We start from the raw sequence: 18,574 nt of genomic DNA on the forward strand, positions 1-18,574 counted from the left end.
CAAAGAGATTTCACATAAAAGTTATTTCTTGACAAATCAAACTGTATAGACTCTTAACAATATAAACAATATTGATTTACAAGAACTGCTTCCTGTTAGAACATGTTATATTCATGGAAATAAGTTTATACAAAAATATTGTTTTGTACTAATCTGAAATCTCATTTTCCTAGATATAGTGCCAATTTTTTACTTAGAATCTTGAAAAGTAAGGTTTGGATGTAAAGAAAGAAATATGAGTTGTAATGTATTTTGGTACATTTTAGTAGAAATAAGACTGTTTAGAACGTGCTCTTTCAAATGTAATTGTAACTGGAATGTAAAAATGTTTGAACTGCTCCTATATCACATTTTATTTTATCTAACACCTATGCGCCATTTTGGATCATATCTAAATTTCTCAGTAATAGCTGTGTGTATGCTCTGTAAAATGTGCGTAACATAAGAAATAATGTTGTTAATAGCCTGGTTTACATAGTATAAGTAATTTTATTAATGTAAATTGCAACATTTAACTTTAGCTGTCCTTGAACTGACAGCTTCGCAGCTGGTGTCTGGGATTGTATTGCAACTGCTGTAATCGGACCCCAGAAGTTGCAAAGGAAAAGTTAAAAAAGAAGAAAATTTCAAGCTGCCTTCTTGTAGCTATATTAAAACATTTTTATTTTGAAGACTTCATTAAATATTACTACAGTTTAGAGTTGGAACCTTTAAGCCTCGCACGCACTACGACGGAACGGAAGGACACGACAGAATTTTTCAAATATGAATAGTATTGATTGTTATGGAGATGCGCGCACTTGGACGGACGGGACGGAAGAGACGCGTCGGACGTCAGTCAGATTATCTGAGGAAAACAACTTTTGAACAAATTCTGTGCGTCGGCTCCGTCGGGTCCGTCCCGTCCGGTGTTGTAAGCGCACACACCTCAGACGGAACGGAAGGAAATTTTCTCTATTCCAGCTATATCTTCTGAGCCAAAATGGATGTCTCCAAGTTAATTTCTCTTGTTCAAAACTGCACCGAGCTGTACAACATGCGTCATCCTGAATATTTTAACGTCAATAGAAGAGAGAATTGTTGGGAAGAAATCGGTGACGATGAACAAACTTTTCATCGTCTTCTATCAAATCTGGGAATAACGTATGAAACTCCCCCAAAGCTAACCTTTTAGTGTTTATGTTATGTACCCAAAACCTGGATTTTCTTCGTCTTCTCTCTGCCTCTTCCTCTTCTATTACGAATGCAGCAACAATAATTAATTCTTCATCTAAGCACTGAAGCATCTTTGACATGTTTTAACACAGACTGAGAACTTGATTAAAACACCCAAGACGAGTCTGGCGTGGCGCGGCGGTTCCGTCCTAATGCGCACACCCTATCTTAAAATTTCCAGTCGTCCGTTCTGTCGTTTCCGTCCGTTCCGTCGTAGTGCGCACGAGGCTTTACTCTCTTGTAAATTTCTTTAGACGGTGTTTAACATTTGTTAAACTAATTGTACAGTTATGCTATGGGATTCTTAATCCTACAGTATTAGCAAGGCTTATAACTACTAGGCCTACTACAGCTGTGGGAACTACCATAAGTGAACCAGGCTTGTGTCCTAAGTTCTTTTCTTGCCAGTGTTTAACTTCAGTTGGCCTCAAGTCAATTCTTGCTGATCAAGTTGTAGTCTATATTGTAAGCAACAGAGTAAATAAAGGTTCTCCAAGGTTTTTACAGGTTTTCCCAACACGTTCTTTTATTCAAGTATTCTGAAAATTTATTAAAGTAAACGTCTCCTTTAGCAAAATTTGCTGTGGAAAAAGTTGCTTTTAGCAGTACTGAAAAACTTTTATAGTTATATAACGTTTCATAGACATTTAGAAGTCCAAGTTTGCAGTTTTCAACTGTTGTATCCAGTGCTTAAGGATTGTTACTGGTGATGATACAGTAGAGTGGTCAATTTCAACTGGATAGTACCCACAAACGATTTGGCACGGTCGATTCGGACAATCCCGTGTTGGCACAAACTCACTACGATGTTTTTCTTCTAACACAGTTATAATAATGAGTCAGGGTACAAAAAACAAGGAAAACAAACAAGAATGCTTCAGAACCTAAAAAGTTGCATAAAACTAAATTGTGGTGAATGCCTACCTTACATTGCAGGCTACTGCAATCAACTTTGCCAGTGTATTGTTTATTAAATATTGGTTGTATTAAGTATTACAAAAATATTAATTAAAAAATGTTACAGATCTACAAATAATTAATTTACATTAACAAAAAATTATTTTTTTAACTGGAAAGATGATTCTCTCCAGTTATAATGTCTTAATCTTATGTATGCCTTTGAAAATGCTATTATATACATTACGTCGCTGAAGCTCCAATGTTGTCCATTTTGTGATTATATGAACTGTTGTGTAACATTGCATTTAAGAATAGTAACCATTATTTTGTACTGGTGACATTCATCATCAACCACTCTCTGACCACTAACAAGAAATTTTGAAATATTCCCAACTTTCAGAGCTTGAATTAGCAAGAATTGCCTGATCATCTTGTACTCACCCACTTTTTGTCAAAAAAATAAATACTTTAAAATAGCAGAAAAATAATGAATGAAAACATAAATATCTTTCCTTAATTATTAGTAAAGTGACCAAAGAATTGTAAACTTTCTTGCGTTTTGTGTTTTTGTACGAGTAAGGTACTGGTATGTTGCAACAGTTAAATTATATAACGTTTTAGGGGCTTTACTATTAGGTGTATTTCCAATTTATGGCTAGAGATTAATCAATTGTTTAAGGTTCACTAATTTCTACAGGTTAATTATTTAAAGCTAGTTTGAATAAATCGTGATATTTTTTATTATTGATAAGAATTTGTTATTATTTACCTTTATCCTATTCTATTTATTAATCCTTGGTCTGATTGAGTTAGTTTATTTACTAGCATAGTATTTTTTGCTATTTGAAATTTTTTGTAAAACAGTTTAATATTACAGTAGAACCCCTCATATCCGGCCACCACGGGACCGAGCCCATGGCCGGATAACGATTCGGCCGGATAAACCAACCTACAGTACACAGCACTTGACGAAACAAAGCAATTGTACTGTACTGTACTAACCGCACTGGAAATAATCAACGAACTGTTTACAGGTTAAACCTATTAGCACAACTGAGGACAACACAGGAAAATGTAAACAAATAGATACACCAAAATAACGCGAGTCGTGGGAGACTAGTGCGTGCAACTGCGCGTCTGCAAGCCGTGGTAAATAAATTTCGATATTGGCTTCCGGGAAGTGGCCGGATAAACCGAGGTGCGGTAAAACCGAGGCCGGATATGAGGGGTTCTACTGTACCGAAATTTCATCCAATCAAGGACGTAGCCACCAAGGGGATCCAAGGGGTCTAGACATCCCCAAATTTTCAATTTTTAAAAAATCACTTTTTTAGTAAACGATTATTATTATTTAAATAATTCAGTATTACTAGATATTTAATGCTGAAAGATCGTTCTCAACAAAGAAGCAGGTCAAGAAGAAGAACTCTTTAAGGAACAAAATGGGGCCTTACTCTCCCCCAACAAAATATCAGTTGTCTGGACCCTCCAAAAGTTTTTTCCTGGCTACGTTTTTGCATCCAATGTGACTTACAATGAATGATGATACTGTTTCTTGAAACTGAGTGATGTAAATAACAAATCAATGCAAGCATCATGTTGTAGAGTTATTTAAATGGAACAATCTTTATTCATCATCAACCATAGTTGCAGCCAAGCTTATCGCTGTGTTGGTTAAACCCTTTTCGAGGTGTTATAAAAAAATAACGTCCGTTTTATAGCACTTTAGTGATTAAAAATTTCATGACTTTATTATTTACTAACCAGTTTTTCGTGTGCAAAAATATATGTATTACAACTGTATATAATCAATAAATTCTTAAAATAAAAAAATAAAGCCAAATCTTACTTTGGTTTTGTTTTATTTTGCAGAGTTGATACAAGGGTTAGTACTAAAAAAGTCCCATTCTCAATAAAATTAAGCCACACTCAAATAACACTATATTCTCAACATATTTACCAAATTGTATCCTCAAGTTGTCTGCCAAAATAAAAATATTAAAACTATTCACACACACACACACACACACACACACACACACACACACACACACACAACAAATTAAATTATTGACACCTACCCATATTGACTGTTGACTATCATCACTGATTGATCACTATGCTTAAGTTACAAAACATTAAATGGATTAAGAACTTTTTTTACTTAAAACAAAAAGCAGAGGGAATCTCACTGATCTTCATTCTATAAGGGCTTCTCCATAATCATCAGAGTGACGAGATATTCAGGATGGGTATGGGTGGGGTATTGGGGAAATCCCATGGATTCACCATGAGGAGGGATGGTGGGCACTATCTTAGTTATAGTGGGTAGGGGACGGTACTCTCACATGTATAGGCTTACAATAACCTAGAGCACTAAGGAACACCACTAACCCCTAACAATCATCCTTACTGTAAGCTAGACATATCAATCAATCCAATATATACAAATTTGTGGTTAGTGATGTGCCATTCCTGTACATTCTATAAGATTTGTTGTATTTATATTTTAAAATTATAATTACAAACATAATATATTTTTGTATTTTTTTATATTTCTTAGGACAAGAAGCTTAAAAATTGTACAGAGTCTTAAAAGGATAATTGCACTGCTTCTGGAGTGACAGGATATTCTGGATGGGTAAGTTTAAGGATAGGGGCCGCGTCCTTGATACATTCATGAGGGAGGATTTAGGGCGTCAATTTCAGTCAAATCTTCTTGGAAGAAGGGAGAGCAATCTTTGAACCAGCCTCTCCAGTCGAAGTAGGCAGGGGGCGGCTTGCCCTTATGTCTAGGCTAATAACAGCCCTTAATAATTAGGGAGCACTACCACTTCCAAAAGTCATCTCCTACAATATACTACCAGATCTATCAATTTACCCTTGCACCTCAGAATCTTGACATTTGCGGTTAGTGGTGTGCCGCTCCTAGACATCCATAAGCTTTGTCCAGATTTAAGTGACATCGGTTTTTACTCTAGCCTACCCAGTGTAGTATGTATAAACCAGCCAGAACAGAACTAATTAGGTTACTCAGATGTAAATGGCAGCTGCATAGGTTTTTGGCTATATAGGTTGTAGCTTCAACTGGCAGGGAAGTGTAGATTACTGAGGGAAAGTAGAATTTTATATTAAGATGTGTGTAACATGTATGTCTGGATTTTGTGATAAAATTATCATTCTTGTGTGCATAAGACCATACAATAACAATAAAAACTTGGTTTCATAAAAGTCACTCTTTTAATTACCAAAAATTTATATATTATGCAACAAGTTTTTTTTTTCAAAACAGTTTCTTCACATAATTAAAATTTTTCACATGAACTGAAATACTTTTGATATTCATTTATTATAATACAAGATATGCAATTCCTTTACTGTACTAACAGTCGGTAACAAAAGGATCATAGAGGATAGCGGAGAAAAACATGTTGATAATAGACTACACATTTTGTTGACTCAAGATTGTTGATGTTTACAGAAAACATTAGTAAATTGTCTTAATAATAAAATAGCTGATTGTTGATTCAGCTGATAACAGGAATACAGGTAAAAGTATTTAATTTCAACGTCTCATTAGTTGTATTGAAATTTATTTTAATAATTACTAACATTAAATATTACCAATTAATTTATTCTAATTTAATCATTCCTTTCCCTTCCATTTTAGAGAATAATTATTCCATATACTTCAAAAATTAATATATGTATAATTCTTCACTGAATATACATTAAGTTCCATAAATATAACGGGACTTTCACTATTAATGAATATTTAATTAATTATTGAACATTATTTATTAAATTTCATATAAAACACAACAAAATTCCAAATTACAAATAAAACATTGAAGATTTTATACTATTGATCACATAAAATGGCTCCATCGACCTGGAGAAAATAAAATACCTTTTTCCAAAATTTTATTATTAAACGTCATCAAATATGATGCTTTAACTTGGGGCAAGTAATGGTTGATTTTAATTATTTAATCCTCATCACAACTTTCCGTTTCATTGTTGGAAATAATTTATCAAAGACTATCTTGTTACTTCCTGGAAGAAGTAACAAGATAGTCTGGGGAAGTTTGGGACAATATTCCAAATTATTACGCCTTTAATACTCGTAGTGTATTTGATTAACACAACTTCAAATCTTTACCTCAACCACAGGACTATATATTTTATTCCCTTTATTATAAATCAACGGCAATCCTTTTTTTCAAAACAGATGTTTGAACAAATCTAAATGTAATGTTATAAATGAGCATGTGCATTAGCGAAGCCTTTCACTCGTAGTACTGGAAAAAATTTATTTTTATCTGTCTCTGTCTACATGTTATCTCAAAAACAAACTGACCTATATGAACTTAAAATTTTTCATGAAGCTTTCATTTCTATATTGACAACACTGAGTTCGAAGATGGTGCATGTCACTCAATGGGATTTAGCTGAACGTTAACAAATAGTTTTCTGTATGACTGTCATGTTATCTGCCAATAATGAAATGAACTATAGAACTGAAATTTTATACAGAGCCTCGGTGAAGTATATACAGGGTGTTCAGTAAAAGTGTTCTAATACATTGCAATTTTGTTCCACATATAAAAATGAGCAAAAAAGTTCATATGAAGGTACGTCCTAAAACTTTTAGTTTTCCGTCTATCTATTTGTATGTGTTTTTTTATAAAAATAAATTATATCTTTTGAACCAGTTTTTATCGTAACCGTTTTAAAATTGCGGACGTTAATTGCTTTTAAACGTCCGCCATTTTGAAATGGGTAAAAGGATTGTGTTAATATTTTGTTTTAAAAAAGATCTATCAAAGGTTAATACGATTCTTAGGTTTTATAAGTTTATCTTTACTGATTCAAAAGATATAATATTTTTTATAATAAGACAGATAGACAGAAAACTAAAGGTTTTAAGACATACCTTCATATGAACTTTTTTGCTAATTTTTATGTGCTTTTGGGAAAGAACAAAATCCCAAAGTATTGGAACACTTTTAGTGAACAACTTGTATATCACGAAACGTGATATGGCGTACTCCTACCTTGTAGTAATGACAACAATAAATAATAAACAATGTTGGATGATAATAATACATTAAAGAACCATCAAGGTTTCAACTGTGGTTGAAGATATAATCTAACCACAACCAAATTCACCATCTTAAACATTTTAACTTGTGACTTTGAAGACTAGTGCTGAAGCAAATATTTCTCAATATTGATCATGAGAACTTTTCTACATTTCTAAATGATTAAATTCAATATTGCAAGTGCTCTATCTTAAAATAGCATTGCTAGATTACAATTTGTAAATTGTAATTATTTTAATTTGTCTCTGTATTAAAATCTTGCAAAATACTAAAGAGCATTTCAAGAAATATCTTGTCAAAAAACATTCCCTGCCAAAGTAATTTTTATTTTCAAAATATTTTATTCACACATAATTATAAATATATTTTATTTATATTAAAAGCTACTCATATTTAACAGATAATGTTGTTTTATAATGAATACTGTTAAAGTAATGATTACACTTTCAAATAGTTTTTACTAACTCTGAAATAGATTACTTATAGATTAATTTAAGATTATTCTTTAATTAAAGCGTAAAAATATTAAACTTTTGATTGAAATTGTGTAGAAAAACGTTTGAGCCGATGTGTAATGAATTTAATAATGAAACACGACTTTTTTATATCATACAATAAATTGATGGACAAAAAAGCTTTGAGGAAATGGTTAGCATTATGCCTGAGAAGTGAAAATTCGGGTTTGGACCATGTCAGGGCTAGTGTTTTTGTTTATAAATTCTTATTGCATTAATTGTGTATTTAAATTATATAAGCAATACAAATTTGCGCTACTGGGAATCAAAGTCGGGTTGTTAACTTACCACGCAAGCCTGCAAACTATTACGCCATAGAGGTATTACATTTTGTCCATTAATTTGTACTGCATTTGGCTCTTTTTTGTCACGCTTACTATGTTGGAACAAACAACAGTTTGTTTCATGTTATGTATGTCAGTATATAATTATGATTGAAAAGCCGAACTACTTTTAATATTTTCAAACCAATTTGTGTTCATTAATCTTTATTGAAGTAAAATTATGTGTATTAATATATGTGTGTAAAAATATATTTGTTATCACTGTGGAACCAACAACATACATTCTCATCAAATTAAAAGAAGGAATGTTCTTTGCTGCAAAGTCTATTGTTAAACTAGTCTCTAGAGAAAGTAGGGAAGGGGAAAGCCTGGATATTAAAAAAACGAAATGAACTGTAAATATACAGTAGCGTTTTGTTGTCGAGCAAGACTGTAAAAATTTAGGACCTCAGATAATGATGCTGAAACAAAATAAAAGCAAAAATAGTTCTTAGATTATTGCATCAGCATAAATAACACATCCAAACAATGAAGATTAAATGCCAGACTTTTTTACAATAATAGATTTTTACCTAGACTGCTCGATCGAACATTGTTATAAAGCCCTTTATGGAATTAAACTGGTAAAACACATAAATTGGATTGAATATCATCGCTGTATATAAACATCACGATTACATCAGACGGCAGTCCTTAGGAGAGTGAAAGCTCCGATCCAATATTTGAACCTTTGAACGGACGTCGCGGTCGTACGCAGGTCGCAGGTTGGCTCGTGTGTCATTGGAGTTGAGTGTGCTGTAGTAATATTGCTAATAGCCGTTATGTTGGCACAAGTGCTTGCTGATTTCACGTGCTAATGTCTTTACCGCCGTGATTTTGATGGACGGTGTTGGCAAGATAAATGTTCCACGAATACAGTACAGTGAAGGAAATATTTTAATATGGTGATATGTTATTTGGCTTCTGGACATCGTCTTTATTAGATCGTTATGATGAATTGCTCACCTATGTTTATATATGCTGGGTGTTTAGGAAGTATGTCCACATAGACCGAGAAATGGGCCGCTAGCCCCCGTTTTGTGTTTTTTACAAAAATATTATATCTAGAACTAGTAAAGGTACCGATATAAAACTCTACACATATGTTGTGATAAATAAAAAGAAACCATAACAAATAATTGCGTTGTGATTTAGTATGTACAAAATGGCACTTGTTGAACATTTGTGAAGTCAAATAAATAAAAAAATGTATATATATATATATATATATATATATATACAAGGCATTTACGAGATAACAACTGTTTTACAATTTTTATTACAATTCCAACGCTACTTTTTTCGCTCAACGCATAAGCAGCACGAACACTTTAAAAGTGTGCTTGCACAAGCCAGGAACAACAAACATGTTAATGCCTCCCAACTGACAATATTAATGTTTGTTGCTCCCGGTTTGTGCAAACAAAATAATTCACAATATTAATATTATGTATTTTTATCCTCCATTTACACTTATTTTTGGGTTTTATGAAAATTTTTCTAAAATGAATGACAAAAAGACCATTTCTACAAAAGTTACTTGTGTGTAGTAGCTCTTTTTTAAAGACCAGTAAAGAATTAACAACATTTTTTTTGAAAACGGATTTTTCTTTAATAAAAATTGATGTGAAACTTATTTGTACACAGCACAGTAAACAATATGTTTACCTTTTGAATATTCACGATTGCCCTTTATTAACAATAACTTTATGTTGAACTGCCTTTTAATGACTTCACACATTTAAACAGTAAAAATTTATATTTTGTTTTTGTAAGTATGTCTAATCTAGCCACAATTATTAATATAACTATTCGAATTTTCCACTTTAGGATATCACAGGTGTTAAAATGTAATGCTCTGTAAACAGTGAGATGAGTTTAGAACACAAACAATAACGAATTGACCTTTAAATGTCAATACACTTACTGTATTAAAAATGTATCGAAAGAATACATTTAAACTCGCAATTGTTCGGGTTATTGCCAATTGATTACTGCAATCCACCCACTGATATTTATATAGGAATTTATTATGGGATTTTCCACGTGACAACATTTATATGACAAAGGTTTACATGATTAGCTCTGCCCTGCAGATTTTAATCTCATTTGGAAAACACAGAGGCCGCCCCCGCATGTAGTGAGTGGATGTGGGGGGGAGGGGGCGCCCACGCCATCCGGCCGCCTACTCACTTCACCCTGTTACAGTTTTAGACCCAAGCGATCGTGGGCGCCCCACCCCCGTATACTACTACACTTCCGCTACCCCTCAATACCACTACTTCTTGTGGTAATTTCAGGTGTTGCTATAGGTCACCTAAGCACCAGCGTGTGGTGAGCCTCATCGATTAAATGTTATTAATAAAATTACGTGCTTAAAGAGAACTAAATTTACAACCCCTATCGTGACGAAATTAATTAGTGTTGCCATATTTAACCGACTATATTGGGCATTTATGTTGCAAACATTGACGTTGGTGGGGTTATTTTAGTTTCTTCGGTGTTGTATGTAGCCTTGTTTATAGACAATGGCCAACATAGTCGGTTGGAAACAGGCCGCCACTAAATAAAAGATTTCATTTCGAAGAGAAGTAAAAATTTTAATGTCTTAAAAGCGTTGTATTTTGCTAAGAAAGTCTTTTAAATACTATATTTTATTAAATACCTGTGATATATAAAAAGTAAAAAAATTCAGAATGTCATGAAGCTATTGAGAAGTAAGAGAGTTTGGTGCTCTCATTCATAAGTGGAATCGGATGACAAAGAAAGTCATTCTTGCTTTGAAAAACTGATGAAAGAAGACTATGAATGAGAGTAAGATGTTTCAGTATAAAACGTGGAAAATCCTTATTAGTCCTATTGATCTCTCAAAAAACAAAGGTTTCTGATTGTTTGACTTTTGTCAGTAAAATATGCACAGAAAAACACATTTGAAGACACAATACACAATTAATACGATTTTAGGATTATGTGTTATTTATTAAACAACACACTGTAGACCACATAATGCACTAACTGACAAGAATGATAGCTTTGAATTCCAGACAATATTAAACATGGAAGTCTCTCTGAGACACTACTTACAGTGCGATCTGGTGACCAGACCTAGGAGCTACAATTGGTGGGCATAGTGCATTACTAGCAGTTCGTGTTGATTGGGACTGATTATTAGCCTTAGTAAGGTGTCTGGGTTTGGATCGTCCAAATAATTTATTCGTTTATTCCAATCATCTATGGATTCTAAATTATTCAGTGGATTTACACCTCATCTGTGGATTTTTGGAGACAAATGTGGACGGACTGATTTCCTTGAGGTGGCATGCCAATAAATCAGCAATTTGTAAGTTTGGTATTGACATTGCTGAAAACAATTTTTGGTGAAATTATTTTCAATATTAATGCTACTTATCAATCGTGTACAGTAGTTACAACTGTGTATTAAATTTATAAAAATTATATTTTAGACCTCATCATTATGTATGTTTTACAAGACAAATGTCATAACTAAGTTATGTAATTCATTCAATGTAAGTCATTTGACATGTATTTTTACTTAATATATACTTTCAAAACTACCAACAGAACGATTGGCTAATATCATCAAATTATGGAATGATAAACTAGTTGTAGAGAGCTATTAATACCAAAATATTACAATAATAGTTTTGTTTTTTAGAACCGAGTCTAAATATTTTACAGTCCAATCTGTTTTTACATAATGCGTTCATTACAAATAATCTTCAAATACCATATGACGCATGGATTTGAAATAATTTTAGCTAGTAGACTAAGAAAAATTTAGACGTGACTTTATATTTATAACCTATATTATTTCAATGTTATTGAAATGAAAACATTGTTGGAGGGTCTATCTCATTTTTAATTAGTTTTCTTTATTTCTATTTTATAGTAAAGAATATATCAATTATGATGATGAAAACCTTGATTTCGAAAGGCCTCGCACCAAAAATAAAAATATTATTGGATATGTGTAGTTATTAATAGCTACAATACTTTTAAAATTCTCCCCAATTGCTCTAAATTGCGGCACACATATTCAATCGTCTCTAGATTTCTTGAAACTAGGTTAACATTCAGACACAATTTAAAATGACGCTATTTTATTTTCAACAGTAACTGGGCAATATAAAACTTAAAGTAACAGGTATTCATTAACTTAAGTAACGTACAAGATAAAATTCACTTAGAGCGTGGAAGAGATGATAATGGTATGAAGTTGAGTATGCGGCTGAGAATGTTGTACCCGAGAGTTGTCAGTTTGCCTGAACGAATGACGTGCCAGCCAAGGGCGAGGATCAGCAATTGGCTGAATCTATGGACCCAGTACATTCTGTAACAATACAAAAAGGTAATGCAGATGATGCAACGATATGAATTTGAGGATGCGCGTAAATTTAGAGTAGTCAAGAGTTTGCAGCTAGGCTGTATGAATCGCATTGCCAGCTGGGTGGAAGAAAGCAAATGATTTGTTTTACCAATATATATTTAGCTGGACAAAGGGTTTATTCATGTTATGTGCCACACACAGTACTGTAAGTGTTAAGAAGTCGATCAATAAATGCGATCTTTTGAATTTTGATGCATTTCTAAATAGTGAATTACATTTTATATTGAATATTAAAATAAAGAACAAATACATTCTATACGCTCTTTTCTTATTGGAATTATTCTACGAAATGCCTCAAAGAAATAAAAAGTACGCGTACATTATTGGAGTATTTGTCTTTAAATCTATAAAGAACAAATTCAGTGAGAACTACAGGAATAACTAAGTTATTAAAATTACATTAGGCTAATTATTGCAAAATAAAATTTTAGATTTTTATTTAACTATAGAAATGATTCTTCTTTATTTATCCATAGTCCTAATCGTATACTTCGTTTTTATCTTATTGAAAAATGAACATAATATATTCTATCATCGTATTATTTAATTCTTTTTTATAGGATAGATACTTGTGTATCTTGTCTGTGGCTTTTGGGGTACCTGGATGCGGTGTCATTTTTTACATTGGAGAGTGCTACGTTACTTATGAGATCTATTGTTAATGCTTGGAATGTATTTTGATGTTTGATTGCATATTGATGTTATCAGTGTACATAAAAATTACAAATGTACATAATTACAGTTTTAAGTTTATCTTTGTGTTTAGAAATGCCATAATAAATATGACTGTCAAGTTAAGTTTAAGTTTTACTTGAATTTTGCCAACTGTTTTATTTCTTATAAATACGCCGTTTTTTATATTTTATTCTATTTTGCTTGCAGTTTTTTATATTTTGTTTAAACTACTCTTTAAGGAATTCATTAACACGAGTATAATACTAAAGCGGCTCTTACGAAAATAGTCCGATTGTGGATGGTGTTACTGAATTATCCCTTACGCCTCGCGCTCAACACTGTTGTCAGTTGTACGTATTACGTGTAAGAAACATCGTGTCAACATCAGCATCAAATGAAACATTATCAGTTGTTACGGCAAATGTACATGTCTTTTATTAATAAAAATACATGCTTGTAATATATATGTACATTTGATTCCATTCGTGTGTTTTGCAGACAACGTGTAAATCAAGCCGGCAGTGCATGAACTTAGCCACGTCAAAGCGGGAACAACTGGTGATCATCAGTGGATACGACCACTTCATACGTCACAGGACTACTTTCGTGCGGGGTACAATAGTGAACACAAACAACAGTGTATTTACCTCCTTAAATGTTTTTTTGCAGAGTTCATAGATTTCATGTCGTCTTTTAATATGTATTGCCTTGTGCCGAGCACATACGATTCTATGTAAGACTCCCAGTTGAGTGCGGAGACGTTGAAATCGAACTCGTTCCTGTCGTCAGGATGCATGTCTGTGAGCAGCTGGGTCATGTTGTCGTTCATGAACTGCCACTCGTGTGTCGTGAAGAATTCCAGGCAAGTCACGGCTTTCTGTACTTTGTCTTGGATTCTGAGCATGCTGTGGACAGTTACATTTTTTGTAAATTAAGACCATAACCTTATGGTAAGTATGTAATATATACAAATTTTAACGTAATTTTAAAAAGCGATAGACTCATTTCAGCTTAGGTATAACAGTTTTGTTGTAGTGCTGTAGAAATAAAGATTGTAATAAATTGTAAAGATTGTAAAGTTGTTCTAAAACAACTTCCTAATACTTCAGCAGTCTTTAAACCTTTTCCGTCACAAAAGTAATAAAGAATATTAATTTCTTTCAAGCTACTCTCCGGTGCTATATATAGTTCATGCTTTCAGAAATGTATTTTAAATTTTCTGCACCACATTTATCTATCCCTTAAAATAATTTATTGTTTGATAAAATGTTATCAGATTCTACAAATTCTTGTTTAAGTTAGATAAGAAAAATATATTGATAATACTCTGTTTTATTACTTTTGAATCTAGTCTGTAATATACTAAGTTTGCATATATACAGGGTGAATATAAAGTCAGGACCCCCCCCTCTATTTTCTTCTATAGGTAATATAAGGAGATATCCTTTGGGTAGTGGTGCAATGTGGAAAGGAAGTTTCATTTTATGACATTGAAAATTTTTTTTGTCCCCCAAAAATGCGAAATTAAAAAATGGCACAGAGTGATTTAGAAAGTAATTCATCCAGTGATTTATTTGGAGAATTTTTTTTTTTTTGAGAATTGATTTCAAAAATTAAGAAATATTCACATCAAAATCAACTGGACTATCATCAGTATACATAACCTCAATGTAAATAAATCGTCAGAACACAATAAGCAGTATGAGTCAGCTGATGCATTATTATTTATAATAGACAGTAGAGCTGACACCAACAGCTGATCATGCAGCTGGAACATTGTCACTTTCGTATCTTCGTGACGTGGTGAGTTATTAAAATTGTTTTGGTAATACTGGCTATTATTTCGGATTAGGAAAGAGATAGCAATCTCTGGTTTTCACTACTATTTAAGTTTTTTCATGCTCTTTAAAATGAGGGGTCACTTGATAGGGGTTTACATTTGAAATTTTTGGGTTGTCCCCAAAATTTCGCATTTTTGGGGGACAAAAAAAATTTTCAATGTCATAAAATGAAACTTCCTTTCCACATTGCACCACTACCCAAAGGATATCTCCTTATATTACCTATAGAAGAAAATAGAGGGGGGGGGTCCTGACTTTATATTCACCCTGTATATATAGCCTAACTGCAGACTAATATTGGTCCTGGCATAAGAGGGATCAAAAAAGGAAAAGCGAGTCATAACCCGTTTTCAAAGCTATAATAATTTAGGATAGTCATCTCATATAAAAAGTAAATTACCAAATTGTAAATTGAATTCTTACAGACAGCGATCAAATTAAAACCAATGTCTTTCAACAATATGCTGTGCGACGGCAGGTTTCATTTTCAGAAGCAATCTGACATAATAAAGCAACTCTGTCTGGATCGTAAAATGTAGAGATTTACGAGTTGTGTTGTCGTAATAACTTATTAACGGGCAATAGTTCGTACCATTGTGCTCAGGATGAAAATACGAGTAAAATAATGATTACATCATTTCACCCTATTCCTACGTATACAAATAGAAAGGATGCATCCAAGATGGCTACAAGAAATTTAAAATTAACCTGGTCATGTGAAGTCTACATTATGACTTTTTGTACACTCCATACATTTTGGATATTGGCGTACATTTGAAATTACCATTAGGCAGAAACGAGCATTTGAAAGTGCCGCTAAGGCGGTTAGATCCACTGAGTGTATAGGTGCCCAAGGGGATCCACATTTGGCTGGTTTATGTCTTCCGGTTGAACCTATACTGGGTACAGCAAAAACCGATATGTTACTTAAATCTGGGCAACCTTATGGATGTCCAGGAGGGTCACATCACTAACTGAAAATGTTGAGATATTGGGGCGTAAGGATAGATCCGTAGGTTTAGTGTACTGCGGGGAATGGCTGTTGGAATGTATGGAACCTGTTAAGGCACTCGCTAATCTAAACATAAAGGCGTGCCAACCCTGTCATCTTTGACTGGAGAGGGTGGTACAGAAATGGCTCCATCTTCTAATTAGTAATGACAGATTATTGCCCAAATATCTCGTGAATCTCGAAATGAGGCGGTCCCTACCCTTAACCTTACCCACCCAAAATATCCTATCCCTCAGGAAGCAGAGCAAAGGTATGTTTAGGACTAACTGCATTATCTCAGCTTCTTGTTCTAAGAAAGCAAAAAAGTGTATGACCTCCCATTACGAGGTAACATCAGAAAACGGACAGATATATGCCGTCTACCACAGGAGAGACAGTATATCACAAGCGAACTCTATCGGCTCTCAGTGAGGCATCTGTCTTTGGTAGTAACCGTGGAAGTGCCTTGTCAATTTACTCGCACAGAGAAAACACCAGCTACTTACACAGGCTTCTGGCCGGTCAGTAGAGAGATAGTGTCCATGATGAGGGCGGGGGTGAGGTGAAATGCGTAAACGCACATCTTGTTGATGAGCCAGTTGCTCTTGAAGCTGCCCCCAGGATACCAGAGGACGTTGCTGAAGGGGTGGGTGACCAGGAACTGATGGCCCCACTTCTCTAGGTCTCGCCAGTAGATGGGATTTGATGATCCAGATGTGCAGTTGTATATGAGCAGACGATTGGGCCTATAAATATTCGTTTAGAATAAGAAATTCTTCTCTTAAAAAGTCGCCATGGATTTGTATAGCTACAAGAACTTTATGTAGTCTTTCAAGTATTAAAAGACTACATAAGTAAGTAAGTTCCTATCTAAATATAAAGTAATATATCGTTTGACAGAAGTCACCTAATTAACAATAACTGTTTATTTGTAAAGACAGTATATGGGCTTCGTTCCATAAAAGTAAGGACAGTCAAAAAGTTGAATTTAGAACTGAGGTTCAAAATTGGATGAATGATCTTGAAAATTTGAGTCTGCAAGTCTTTATTCACTGAGGTACCTGATGGTAGCAAGATGCCAAGCCACTGTGATCATGAGGTTAATGGCCATGTCCACAGGTATGAGGTCGGCCACTTTGTTCCGATGACACAGAATTGTGCGCAGCAAACCTTTCCCTGCACCAGCCAGCAGACCAGTCGGACCGTTGAGGTTGTCCACCCATCCTGGCAACGGCTCCTTCCAGGAGGCAGTCACTGTCACAACACACCAGAAGTAGTAATAACTAAGATCATCTAAAACATCACCTGATGTAGTACAATTAGTTGTTTTGAGTGGAAGAGTTCACATTTGTCGGTGATTAGGTATGGTTCTCAAGTTAGCCAAGTGCAACGTTTTCGCCTGTGCTGGTGTAACGTGTGACAGTGCTCTTGAATTCTCGTGCTCCTGTACAGGAACAGCGCCTGGGTTCCTTTTTCCTGTCTGGACTCCAAGCAGTTTTCGGTTGTTAGACCCCTTTTCTTCTCTTCTTTTTACATTAACTGTTTATATCATCACCTGACGAAGAGGATAGATTTCAATCCCAAAACGTTGTATCATTACATTGTGTAACATATAACTATTGAAAGTGTCCGAAACCCTGTTATCCTTTCAAACTTTATATCGTCATTAAAAAACCTTTAAGCAAAAGAATGAAGTGTCTCTTATTAATTTATTTTGTTGTGACTATTTCCCAGAGCAAAAACTTACCGATTGACGGCCTGATGATGGCAATGGGCAGGTGTGCTGATTGTTTGAGCAGAACATGTTCGGCTAGAGCTTTAGTAAACGTGTATGTGTTCGGTCGGTTCTTAATAATTCTGAAACAAAATTATAGCCTAAGAATTTGCAGACATGACAGTATCTGTCAAAAAACAATATACTACTCGTATATTGTTTCTTAAGGAGCATTGTAGTATTCAACACCGTATACAGTTTAAATCAATAATCGCCACTGCCAACTGTCATTAAAACAAATCAGTACAAAATGTGTGACAAAATTTGAGCATTTAAAGTTTCATACTACAGTTCTTATCAATTTTAGGAGAATAAGTTTTCAAATATAACATTTTTATAAAAATAAAATATATACATTTATATTTTATACAGATTGTGATAGTGTTTTTATCTGCATAAGAGTTCTAATCAAAACTTTAGAAGAATAAGTTTTCAAAATGTAACATTTTCATAAAAACAAAATATATAAATTTATATTTTATACAGATTTTGATATTTTTTTATCTGTATAACAATTCAATCCACACTTCCATAAATATAGTCTATTAATATTCTTAACAAGCAATACTTTATTTTAACTGATTTGTTTATAAATATTGACAATGGTATAATTAAGTGGCATTATTAGGCCTACATATTTGTAAATTTCTAAGCTTCTTTCTGCAGAAACAGGGAAGAGAAAAAAAGAGTTCAAGATATCAAGTTCCCAATTCTTGCTGGAATTATTATCCAGAAAATAGTCTCTGGCAGACTTCGATTGGTCTCCATATATAGCGTTTAGAGAGGGTCCTGAAGACAGCGCAGGAAAGATAATGCAGCGTTTAGTA

At 33.7% G+C, this 18,574-nt stretch overlaps 1 protein-coding gene across 3 annotated transcripts in view; it reads right to left on the reverse strand.

Moving 5' to 3' along the window:
• Positions 1-12,162: 12,162 nt before the first annotated feature.
• LOC124363031 (putative fatty acyl-CoA reductase CG5065) overlaps positions 12,163-18,574 on the reverse strand; it is a 33,883-nt gene continuing 27,471 nt past the window's right edge. For all 3 annotated transcript variants that reach the window (XM_046818091.1, XM_046818093.1, XM_046818092.1), the window contains exons 5-9: positions 17,721-17,830; positions 17,035-17,227; positions 16,480-16,719; positions 13,789-14,046; positions 12,163-12,409 (exon numbers count right to left, since the gene is read on the reverse strand). In XM_046818091.1, the coding sequence (XP_046674047.1) occupies positions 12,259-12,409; positions 13,789-14,046; positions 16,480-16,719; positions 17,035-17,227; positions 17,721-17,830 (952 nt within the window). In that variant the 3' untranslated portion in view covers positions 12,163-12,258. The remainder of the gene's footprint in view (positions 12,410-13,788; positions 14,047-16,479; positions 16,720-17,034; positions 17,228-17,720; positions 17,831-18,574) is intronic.

The sequence above is a fragment of the Homalodisca vitripennis genome, chromosome 5, assembly GCF_021130785.1.
Source record: "Homalodisca vitripennis isolate AUS2020 chromosome 5, UT_GWSS_2.1, whole genome shotgun sequence".
In the NCBI taxonomy this organism is placed as follows: domain Eukaryota; kingdom Metazoa; phylum Arthropoda; class Insecta; order Hemiptera; family Cicadellidae; genus Homalodisca; species Homalodisca vitripennis.